The following is a 12,998-nucleotide window of genomic DNA, read 5'->3' on the forward strand; positions in this document are numbered from 1 at the left end:
CGGGAAAACACGCTATCTGAAAAATGAACCCTATGACATGACAACAAGCAACTGTATTTGGTATTTTTAGTTGAACTTTGTTGACACCTCAAAGTCTAAATTTAAAACTAGAAGGGAGAAGCATCAGTCCATTTAAAATTATATTTAAACTGATTATCTCTCAGTCATAATATGAGAATTCGAGTGAATTTCCGTATTTGAAACAAGAGAGTGAATGAACTGCTGATAATAGCAGTTCGACCAAATATATTGAAAAACCCAAAAATTTCGAAGCTTGTTTAAATTCGTTTTCATCAATTTCAGACCCAATTTTAGTTAGTCAAGAAAACATAATGGTGATTTCTAGTGATAATGAAAGAGAGCTGATTAATTTAGAAGCAATTTAGTAGTTAAAAATGAAATTTGATAAGCTTTTTTCATATCTCAATGATTCTGGCATAAATAATTTCTGGCATTCATTAAGCAGCGAACATTTCCTAGAGCTAAGAACATCTGCATATGGTTATATAGCCCTATGCCTCTTTGAGACGATATACAGATGAACCCAAGGCTTTTCATGTATGACACTTACTGATAGCAAAACAACGTCACGGATAAAAGACTCATATTAATGATATGTCAGGTTCCTGAGCTGTGACAGATATTGTTTTCCAACGCTGACAATAAACATATGAAGGTACGAAAGATGCTTGACTTGTATGACTCATCTGAACTCCTCGTGAAAAAATAAGTCTTGCTAAATTTTCGAAGTCCCACTACGTATCGAATACTGAAGTAACAGGAGATAGTAAAAGACCATTATAGCGAGAACTTTCTTGAAATCCGATTCTTAGTTGTAGCAAAGAGTATCAAATTAAATTAAAGTCGTTGTAATGCGTAATAAGTTAACGGAAAATTGCTGGGGTTGTCAGCAGTCGGAAACATAGCACAGTCGACGCAATGAGTGCCGACGTGTAACTACGTCCACCTATCACAACTGGGAAGGCGAAGCTCAGCCTCCTATGAAAAAGCTACATTATTGCAACTATGAACAATTACCTCCACAAGGAATTGCATAAGGTTTTTCGATAAAATTCTTGGACTATTATCCAGAACTGTGGTTGGAACTGTCATCAGAACTGTGGTGGTGTTTCATATATTTTGTGTAGTGAAAACTGTGTCCCTCATTACTGCAATTATCTCATAAACTATTACATGCACAAAATATTTGATTAAGATATTCCGTCGAGCTCTTGGGGAGCTATTCAGAATTGTGATCACAACTTTATTTCCCCAAACTGGTAAAAAAACGTTTCACGACATTCAAATTTTCCCGATTACTAGTGAAATTCTGCATAACCTCTTAAACTTTGCGCGGAGAACTCTAGAACAATGGCGTATCTATGAAGAACTCTGAAAAAAAAAAAAACATATATTTCTCTATAGTTGAGTGTCAACTTCATCAGACTGCAAGTCGGGAACCTTCCTGGAAGTAAGCGAGGACGAATAGGTGAAAGCACAAAGATCCTCAGAGTCACAGTTCGTGTTTTAAGTTACCGCTGCGTTACCCAGACTCGGCGCCAGCGAAGCCGCGTTACAGCTCGCCCTCTGTGTAAATTAAAGTCGTTGTAATGCGTAATAAGTTAACGGAAAATTGCTGGGGTTGTCAGCAGTCGGAAACATAGCACAGTCGACGCGATGAGTGCCGACGTGTAACTACGTCCACCTATCACAACTGGGAAGGCGAAGCTCAGCCTCCTATGAAAAAGCTACATTATTGCAACTATGAACAATTACCTCCACAAGGAATTGTATAAGGTTTTTCGATAAAATTCTTGGACTATTATCCAGAACTGTAGTTGGAACTGTCATCAGAACTGTGGTGGTGTTTCATATATTTTGTGTAGTGAAAACTGTGTCCCTCATTACTGCAATTATCTCATAAACTATTACATGCACAAAATATTTGATTAAGATATTCCGTCGAGCTCTTGGGGAGCTATTCAGAATTGTGATCACAACTTTATTTCCCCAAACTGGTAAAAAAACGTTTCACAACATTAAAATTTTCCCGATTACTAGTGAAATTCTGCATAAACTCTTAAACTTTGCGCGGAGAACTGTAGAACAATGGCGTATCTATGAAGAACTCTGAAAAAAAAGCATATTTTTCTCTATAGTTGAGTGTCAACTTCATCAGACTGCAAGTCGGGAACCTTCCTGGAAGTAAGCGAGGACGAATAGGTGAAAGCACAAAGATCCTCAGAGTCACAGTTCGTGTTTTAAGTTACCGCTGCGTTGCCCAGACTCGGCGCCAGCGAAGCCGCGTTACAGCTCGCCCTCTGTGTCGCTGGAAGCCTCGTGCTTGCTACAGCGGGCAGGTTGCTGGGCTATGGAGTCCGCACTCCTACGTGTGTTAGAACTGTAAGTATCCGGTTCAGGTTTTTATGTTAGTAACGCCACGTAGTGCTCTGTATGAAAATCGCTAACTACGCTGTGTGAAGTCTATGGCTGGTTGGACTCACTGTTGGAATATTCGCTAATGTAGTGTTGGACAGTTAGGTGTGAACAGCGCGTAGCGTTGGGCAGTTGGAGAGGAGCCACCGGCAGTGGTTGAAGTGGGAAGAGAGATGCCAGAGTTTTGAGAGGTCACTATGAGTGGACGATCTGGACGTGTGTCCGTCAGAAAAAGGAAATTTGTGTAATTGGATGTCAGACTTTTGAACGCTATTAAGGTAAATAGACTGTTTGTTCTCTCTCAAAATCTTTCATTTGCTAACTGTGTCTATCAGCAGTTAGTGCCTTCAGTAGTTAGTATCTTTTATTTAGCTAGCATTATTGGCGCTCGCTGTATTGCACTAGTTCGAGTAACGAAGATTTTTGTGAGGTAAGTGCGTGTGTGTGAAATCTTATAGGACTTAACTGCTAAGGTCATCAGTCCATAAGCTTACACACTACTTAACCTAAATTATCCTAAGGACAAACACACACACCCATGCCCGGGGGAGGACTCGAACCTCCGCTGGGACCAGACGCGCAGTCCATGACTGGAGCGCATAAGACCGCTCGGCTAATCCCGCGCGGCTTGTGAGGTAAGTGAGTCATGAAAGGTGTATGTTATTGTTAGTCAGGCACTCGAGTTCTCCCGCGCGTGGGCGTATGTTTGGTGGGTCCACTATGACGTCTGCCCAAGTTCAAAGCCACCTTTTAGTTTTGGCGGACCGCCTTGACATTGATACAGCGTGTCTTTGAAGTGGAAGCATAGCCCGTCTGAGTCAGAGACTTGACTGCTGTCAGTTTTGTTGCTACGTTAAGATTGGCGACGGAATGGGTTCCCGTGTTGTGGTAAGAAAGACAGAAAATCAAACTCACTTCTGATTGGTCGAAGTGTAAAGTCGTCATATGTCTTCTCTATCCACGGACACATTCGCGCAGAGTTGTACTGATCCGGACACCTGGCCGAAACTTGACTTTTGACGTAGACGCGGATTAATCGTGCTCCACTCTGGAGTACGTCAGAGGGACGCTGGGCAGCTCACGACTCTTGCGACTGCGGTGTCGTCTCCTTGTATCCGTCGGCTTCGTGTCATGCGTCTGCAGTTTTGGTAACGTGTCGCAGCACCGGCGGGTGGAGTATTCTGAGCTACATTACCAGCACTTGCTGCTTTGTTGCCATCTGCAATAGCCACTCAGCGCCTCTCTGTTCACAATCAAAGCCATGTCTTCTGCATGTGTCGTCAGTCACTGTTTTGAGTTAGGAAAATACTACGTTAATGTTAACTGCCCTCCACTCACGGTAGAGTCAACAGCACGCTTTCTGCAGTCAAAGTAGGAATACAATAGTGTTTTGTTAACAATCAGCAATTCTTGCTTATGTTCCTGATTTTTGTATAACCTGTCACTCTAAAATTCTGGTCAAAATCCAAGTCTTAATTTTGTGCTTACGCAAATAAATCTGTTTGTTATAATTTAGCACATTGTCTTCTTGGTTCGTGATCATAATTTAACTTCATTCCTCAGCTCACATATTTTGAAGCGGTTGTCACATAATTTCTGTAGCAATTGTATGAGAAATTAGCCACCATGATTGCTAAAGTAAATTAGCGACACGATATCAGTATTCTTCCTCTTGCGGGTGGCGGATATCAGAATTATTCGCTTTTTGATACTGACAAATGTAAGTCAGTCAGCACTAAATAGGAACCACCACAGGCTAACTTCCAGTCAGAACGATCTGATTACAAAAGGCAGGTCTCTGTTTCTATATTACCGCTGCACTTCAAGTATAAGTGCAGAAGCTCCAATAAATCATTTATAGTTAATTATAAAAAGGAAAATAAAGTACGGTATAAATATATCAGACCCAAATTATCGTCAGAAGCTTATTTATTAATTATTTACGGAGACAACAAAACAGACACTAGCGCTTCCTTGAAGATTTACTGGAGTTGTCGAGTACGTCCCGCAGGATGGAGACCAGGCTGTCGAACGCCTCCTGGCAGGTGGGGACTATCTGGTCGGCAGGCAGCAGGAAACCATACTGGCCCTGGTCCCTCAGCTCCCAAGCAAAGTTGTACTGGTTGCCGTTGACGCCTTGCATCCAGTCGATGCTGGTTCCCGACGCCGGATCTGCCAAAAACATAGTCACAGTCAAAGCTCACCAAGACATTTCACTTAGTTGTCTGGTTACTTATGCGTAGATTAGGTTGATGTCACTTGATGGACGAGGTGTAGTTAAAACTTTTTTCTTAATCATTGTGATACATTCAATAACTACAATTCAAGAACTGATGCTTTCAGCGTTTTGGCTGTATCTATGTTGTTGTTGTTGTTGCGGTCTTCAGTCCTGAGACTGGTTTGAAGCAGCTCTCCATGCCACTCTATCCTGTGCAAGCCTCTTCATCTCCCAGTACCTACTGCAACTTACATCCTTTTGAATCTGCTTAGAGCATTCATCTCTTGGTCTCCCTCTACGATTTTCACCCTCCACGCTGCCCTCCAACACTAAATTGGTGATCTCTTGATGTCTCAGAACATGTCCTACCAACCGATCCCTTCTTCTCATCAAGTTGTGCCACAAACTTCTCTCCTCCCCAATCCTATTCAGTACCTCCTCATTAGTTATGTGATCTACCTATCTAATCTTCAGCATTCTTCGGTAGCACCACATTTCGAAAGCTTCTATTCTCTTCTTGTCCAAACTATTTATCGTCCATGTTTCACTTCCATACATGGCTACACTTCATAGGAATACTTTGAGAAATGACTTCCTGACACTTAAATCTATACTCGATGTTAACAAATTTCTCTTCTTCAGAAACGCTTTGGTTGCCATTGCCAGTCTACATTTTATATCCTGTCTACTTCGACCATCATCAGTTATTTTGCTCCCCAAATAGGAAAACTCGTTTACTACTTTAAGTGTCTCATTTCCTATCTATGTATCACTCTGAATCTTACTTCATCTCTTCCTCGCTTTCTGCCATGCGTGTCAGAAACAAAGCACCCAGCAACCTGTTCTGATTCCAAACTAAGCTGCGTTGAAGTGGACATTAAAGCTTTCTTTGTTATCATCGGCGTAGCTTACCTGATGGCCTTACTCCAGCTACATATATCTTATCCATTAGCAAACAATTACATCTCTCCCATTTTCAGTTCTCATACAGCTTTCCTCATCCTTTTCTGTTTCCTCTTTACAATTAATCTTCTAGTTTAATCCTATTATTTATTGCTCTTTCGAAGACCAGCTAACCTTTCCTCTAGTTTTAATTCCTTTTGTACCGCTGATACGAATTTCCGTTAGTATTCAGCTCATTCCATCCGATATGCACACTATTGTACATAATCCCGTATTAATAAGACTGACATTACTGTCATGCACTTATTGAATACTATATTGTTATTATTATCATTTATTTATTTTTGTTTTATTTCGCTGAAGTCGTCTACAATCACATTAAGTATTGCTACATTTGGCAGAAAACTGAGCTCTTTTTGAAGGCAAGGTTTTTTCACACTTGTGATTATGCTTAAAATTTCCTGGCAAATTAAAACTGAGTGTCGGATCGGGACTCGAACTCGGGACCTTTGCCTTTCGCGGGCACGTGCTCTACCATCTGAGATACCCATGCACGACTCACGTGCCGTCCTCACAGCTTTACTTCCGCCAGTACCTCGTCTCCTACCTTCCTAGCCTTCAGCCGTCTGCATATAGGTTTCCAAGTCCGCAGGTACAATGCGCTCCCTTTACTGATCACTCAGGACGCTCTGCGTCGTGACCTTCATTGCGTCAGCTGGATAGTGGAACCACGTGAGTGCTGGGGCCGAAAGGCGAGTGCTCGCCTCGTGCCTGGGATACGCTGTTCGAGTGAAACCCGGCTGCGTGCAGAGTGTGTGTAGAATGAGTGCTGCTCGTGCGGCTTCGAAAAGCCGTTGCAGTGCTTTACTGCACACTAAAGGCTAAGGAGCTTGTGGTACATGGACTTTTGAAGCCGAAAGAAATCGTGACACCAGTGATGGCTGCAGCACACGGTATAGGTATACCAGTCACGTTCCTCTCAGAGTATGCTCATACAATAGCTCCGTATTTAGCAGTTATATACAACCTCTCGCTCACAGAAAGATCCGTTCCTAAAGACTGGAAAATTGCTCAATTCACACCAATACCCAAAAAGGGAAGTAGGAGTAATCCGCTGAATTACAGGTCTCTATCACTAACGCGATTTGCAGTAGGGTTTTGGAACATATACTGTATTCGAACATTATGAAGTACCTCGAAGAAAACAATTTATTGACATGTAGTCAGCACAGATACAGAAAATATCGTTCTTGCGAAAAACAACTAGCTCTTTATACTCATGAAGTAATGAGTGCTATCGACAGGGGACGTCAAACTGATTCCATATTTTTAGATTTCCAGAAGGCTTTCGACGCCGTTCCTCACAAGCGTCTTCTAACCAAACTGCGTACGTATGAAATGCCACCTCAGTTGTGCGACTGGATTCGTGATTCCCTGTCAGAAAGGTCACAGTTCATAGTAATAGACGGAAAGTCATCGAGTAAAACAGAAATAATATGCGGCGTTCCCCAAGGGAGTGTTATAGGCCCTCTATTGTTCCTGATATATATTAACGACATAGGAGACAATCTCAGTAGCCGTCTTAAATTGTTTGCAGATGATGATGTCATTTACCGTCTTGTAAAGTCATCAGATACCCAAAACGAATTGCAAAATGATTTAGATAAGGTATCTGTATGGTGCGAAAACCGGAATTGACCCTGAATAGAGAAAAGTGTGAAGTGATTCATATGAGCACTAAAACAAATTCGCTAAATTTCGATTTCGCGATAAGTCACACAAATCTGAAGGCTGCAAATTCAACTGAGTTATTAAAATTACAAATACCCTAAAATGGAACGATCACATAGATAATGTTGTGGATAGAGCCAACCAAAGACTGCGATGCATAGGCAGGACACTGAAGCAACAGGTCTACTAAAGAGACTGCTTTTACCACGCTTGTCCCCCCCTATTTTTGAGTACTGTTGTGCGGTGTGGGATCCACATCATGTGGGACTGACGGATGACACCGAAAAAGTACTAGGAAGGACAGCTCGTTTTGTATTATCTCGAAGTAGTGGAGATAGTGTCACAGACGTGATATGTGAATTGGAGGGGCAATCATAAAACAAAGACGGTTTTGGTTGCGACGGGATCTCCTCATGCAATTTCAATCACCAGTTTTCTCCTCCGACTGTGAAAACATTCGGTTGGCACCCACCTAAATAGGGAGAAATGGCCATCACGATAAAATAAGAGAAATCAGGGCCCGCACAGAAAAATTTAAGTGCTCGTTTTTCCCGCGCGTTGTTCGAGAGTGGAACGGTAGAGAGACAGCTTGAAGGTGGTTTATATAATAGTCAGGCACTTTATTGTGAACAGCAGAGTAATCACGTAGATGTAGATGTAGATGTCTTAGAAATGTCTACTATTCTTCAACACCGAACCAACACCGTAGACAAAGCTGTTCCCATGTTGTGGGAATGCGGGTAAGATGACCATTGTCCTACGCTGTGACTACTGTCTAAAACTGCATAGTATGCAGAGACTAACTCGATGCCTGAAAATAAAAAGTGAGCAATCTTTACGATTGAAGATAGAATGAGCTCAGCACGTAATCAAATAGCATTCCAAAGGATCGAGAAAAATGAGGTAACAGCTGTATTCGAGAATTGGTGTGGAGAGGCTTTATACTTAAATACGAAGTGTCAATCCATCATTTGGTCCCGGTATTTATCTCCTTTATAGAATCAAGATCCGTCCACACATGAAGTATTTGTTGTGACCATTGGAGTTGCGACAGTTGAAAGCGGGGCTCTGTGCTACGCAGGTAACATCTACTATACGAATACGTAGTGTGCGTTGTATCGGAAATATCCGAAAGAACACACACCACACGTTCATATAATTGATTTGCCTCCATGAACAACAAACCCGCCACCTTCTCTGCGGATGCACAACTACTTCTGGCCTCTTGTGCGTTCACCAAAGAAGCGAGCGTGGAGGACTGCCGACAGGTGTCGCTTGGAGGGAGTGTGGGTCGGCCGAGTGGCGCGCTGAGGTAGTTTACTCAGCTAAGATGAACACTACGTCTGGCTGGTGCAGTGGTTACAGCAACTGCCTCGTGCGCAATAGACCTGGGTTCGAACTTGGTTCGGCCTATAGTTTCGATCGTCATCAATGAATCCGAAAAAAAATCTTGATGCACCTGACGTCGATAGTCCCTCCCTTTCCTTTCTCTCCCGTCCCCCTGCCCCCTCCCATCCCATCCACCTTCAGTTTAAACAACAAATAATATCGCCGCTACTCCCTGAGACGGTGTTTGCATATCTGCAGTGGCGGGGTATTATAGTGGTCATGTTACGTAGTCCACTAACTGCCTTTGTTATGTACGTAACTCTTAGACTACTGACTCTCAAACATCATTTATCTGTTTTGTGTTGTCTTACAGAATCACAGTACGACGCTTAATCAGAAGTTGATACCTTCAACTTTTTAAATTTTTATTTTACAAGAAAAGTAAATGCCACGTATTTAAGGTAACAGCTACAATATTGACGATTACTTTGTCACACTTCAATATAATTACCGCCTTCGTCTACAGTTTTTTTCACCTTGGGAAAGAGTATGTACACACTTGCGGTGAAAATGATGACCCTGCTTTCTCAGCCACTGGTGAACGGAATTTTTTAAGGTCTCCACGTCTTCAAAGTGATGGCCCCGAACAAAAATCTCTGAGTTTGCCTAATTGATGCCCTGCAACAGACTGAGTGCAACTACACTGACGAACGAAGAATTTCAACACTAAGGAGGAGTTTTGCGACATAAAAGTAAGTTGGCAGGCGTCTTTCTACACCTGAAGGATGATGTTTACTGAAAATTTGTGCCAGTCGCGAATAGCAGCACTATGAGGATGTAAATCAGGTTTACTTTAAATGTACGTTGTAACTGTCGTTATGGTTAGTTACCTTTGAGATTCGACGTGGTGAGTAGATGGTCAAGGATGCCTTTAAGACGCTACACGCGAGCGGTTGCCTCAACCGCTTCAGCTGTCCGTGCATGAATCATGGCCGAACCCGGACTTCCACATACATGCACGTCCGAAGGAATATTGCACCATACTTCTTGATAACAGAGGCACTACCACTTCGCATTTATTCGCCAATATCAGACATCTGAATGTCCATAAATATGACCTTCCTGGACGGGAGTATACGTAACTTACGACTGCAGGTTGTGACACAAGGACGACGACATATGGAAGTTTGGATCTGACCGTGAGACAGCCGATGGGGTTGAGGCGGCAGCACACTTGAAGCGGGCTATCCGGGCTCGGGTCCTAGTCCGGCTCAAAATTTCCCTGTCGTCATCGAATGTAGAGCAGGCGTTGTTTCATATTTACAATTGCAAGTACATATTCATGAGAAGTTAAAGAGACACCTGTCGTTGGTGGGCTACTCAGACATACGTGTCTCCTTACATACCTGGTAGAAATGAGATTCTAACGCCAGGAGACCATCCATCGCCTCGTTTGGGTCTGCGGTGACGTTCGTCAAATGCTTGTGTTCGTCCTTTGCGGAGGCTTACGCATGTGCAAACATTGTCTCTGCGTTTTTGAAGATCCAATGTCCACATTGTTCATCTCGAAAATCCGGAATCTATAACCCATTCCTCTTTCATCGATTATCGCAGTACGTTAGTAGACGATATGTGCTATGTTCACTACGTACCCGACTGTAACAGACTGCTCTGGGAACGTATTCACATTCGCGGCATACGCCGCATCTAGTCGTAGCATTCGGTCGTCAAAATGTAGATATTCAAATGAGACAATCTGTCCAGTGACTTTTATTCATTACTCTCAGAGTACTGTACTTATTTAGGAAGGTAATGACGTTGCACAATCCTGGATAAATAAATTTTGTTGTGAATCCCTGCGACAAAACAATTATCTCCAAGCAAATATTATTGCAAATAATCATGTGTACTAGGTTTAACCTGCAGTTATTTGCCTACATACTCGACATAATTTAAGTTTCTTTTGCACTCTGTTGAGCGATAACATTGACATACTTACAGAGGAGGTCCTGCACGGTGCCGACTGTGTAATTGGTGCCGTACCTGGCCGCCAATGCATCCCGGGCCCTTTCAGCCATTTCGAGCTGTAAATAAAATAGGACGTTAGTATTCCATTTTGTGTCACTGAAAGTGAAGAGTCAACTGCTGTAATTCCAGCATCAAATTCTGGTTTTGTTTACATGACTAGGAAGGCAGGAGGATGAGGAGATGGACAGCGAGACGGGGCAGGAGGATATGCGCAGGGACAGGGGGCAGAAGAAGCAGCAAATAAGTAAGTTTTACTAATCACATTTACAGAGCATCATATGAAGAATATACTGTTAAATGGGCAGGCGATACAACTGTATATGGTGTGCGAAATTTAGTATGCAGCTGACACCTGTGGCAGCAACAGTGGAACAGTGGCTCCGTCCCGATTAAGCATCAAGTTGAACTGAGCTTCAATAACGGGTACCGGCACATTACGCTCTGCTCCTTCCGTTGTACGCCGGAGTTTACCACAGGAGCTGCCAAGTGGCAGTCTCGCGGCCTCCGACTATCAAATATTTTCAGTGCGTGAGGGATATGGAGAATGTGCTGGTCACGGAAACAGTGAAACACCCTCTGTATCTATACAAGTCAGGACAGAAGGAGCAAAATGCGGTCTTGCGTCACCTGAGATAATGTCACAAAGCTATGGAAGATAGTTAACAGCCACAAAACGACATAAATGTAACGGCTGCTGTCAAAATTATCGGCTATGTGAACGGGAAATGATGGTGTTGCGTGTTCAGTGGTTTCCCATACAATCGTGCCAGGTGTTGCGCTCGAATGATCAACGCTGGTGCTCCTAGAAGTCTCCACACGAGAATACGTCCATTGTCATTTGACGCACGACTGCCTTAACAACGATAGCTGTTTTGACAGTCGATGTTGCTTCAGAAGTAGTCTCACCCTCACCGTTCGCATGGACACTTATCTTCCTGTAAAGAGGCCCAGCTCAAGTTACGCGACCTGTCTTTTAGATCCTCCGGCAGAACTATGAATATGTCTGCTCAAGAGCGTTCTTTTAGCGTGGGGCTATTGAAATGCTGCATGGCGTTGATCATGGCTCTCCAGAACCCATCGATTCCATATTAGCATGGCGCTCTACCAACGCGGGCGGTAACACCGCAGTGTCGACAGGGCATGGTCTTGCCGCTGTCCAATTGTGACACGTTTCTCCTTCTTACACAAGGCACAACGAAATCTCACAAATGCGCTTTTAAATGCGAATTCTGAATGAGAAGCCTGCTGTAAAATCTTTTCTTACCTCCACAATGTAGATGTTCTTACTCCTACCTACTTTAATCGCTAGCACAAAAACGCTAATCGTTTGCGTGTCCAAGTATGTAGTCATCCTCATTCCAGTTTGCGTTTGTTGATCACCGCATCCATGATTTAGCAAATTTAATCGCCACGAGTGTATATTTTATGAAGGATAAGGTACAGCTGTCATCAAAGTGAAGATTGGTGTAAACCCCACAGTGGTTTACCAGGTCTGGAGTCCTATTGAAGGTGGACACCCTCACTGGTCTCCGACTTCTGGACTGACTTCAGTTACAAGGGAGAGTTCCAATGCAACGTGGCTTCTAACTTGTGATCTGTCCGCTACAAATAACTCAATAAAAAGGAGATCACATCAAAGCTCTGTGAGGAATACTAACGCAAATATGAAGGTAAAACAGCTATTTTGTGAAAAACAACCAGCCACTGACATACCAAATTCGGATAAGGCTAATGAAACTCAGCGCTATTAGGAGCATGGGAAAATACAATTGAAGCACACGCAATGAACGAAGTTTCGTAGACTTGTAGACGCACTTCTACATCATACCTATGCAATGCTCACTTCTTTTCAGCCACTTAGAATAACTTTATATCAGCACATCAGCACACATCCCTCCAAATATGACTGCAATTACAGGCGCTTAGTGCTGACCTATTCCACCTTCAGCGAGCCACAAAATGCCGCAGCCCACTACGGTTGAAACAGATAGCTCAACAGCGCTGCAGAGAGCAACTTCCTCTCACGCAGAGCAACTCTCTCCATATATTTTACTTGAACTCTGTGGCCGGACGCGCGTCGCGTCGCCATTCAAAGAAGCGATAACGGAAAGCAAAGTTCGACGTGCGACGGTTTAATAGTACGTCAGAACATTGCTCGGCTTCCACTGCTGTCTACTACATGTTTTAAAGTATACTTCGGCACCACAGCTCATCGCCCCTACCGTAAACTCATCTTCGATGCAGCACAGCAATCCGCTCTTGGTAAATCAGTAAACTCACTTGCCCGTCCAAAATTGTCTCCACCGTTTCGCGCTTTCATCCTTTAGGCTTCGGCCCACCTTGCGGCGAGCGA

At 43.2% G+C, this 12,998-nt stretch overlaps 1 protein-coding gene across 1 annotated transcript in view; it reads right to left on the reverse strand.

Moving 5' to 3' along the window:
* Nucleotides 1-4,347: 4,347 nt before the first annotated feature.
* The window catches only part of LOC126355608 (zinc carboxypeptidase-like), a 140,686-nt gene continuing 132,035 nt past the window's right edge, over nucleotides 4,348-12,998 (reverse strand). The window contains exons 9-10 of the mRNA XM_050005970.1: nucleotides 10,617-10,701; nucleotides 4,348-4,608 (exon numbers count right to left, since the gene is read on the reverse strand). Coding sequence (XP_049861927.1) covers nucleotides 4,400-4,608; nucleotides 10,617-10,701 — 294 coding nt within the window. The 3' untranslated portion in view covers nucleotides 4,348-4,399. The remainder of the gene's footprint in view (nucleotides 4,609-10,616; nucleotides 10,702-12,998) is intronic.

This window comes from Schistocerca gregaria, chromosome 3 (assembly GCF_023897955.1).
Source record: "Schistocerca gregaria isolate iqSchGreg1 chromosome 3, iqSchGreg1.2, whole genome shotgun sequence".
Classification (NCBI taxonomy): domain Eukaryota; kingdom Metazoa; phylum Arthropoda; class Insecta; order Orthoptera; family Acrididae; genus Schistocerca; species Schistocerca gregaria.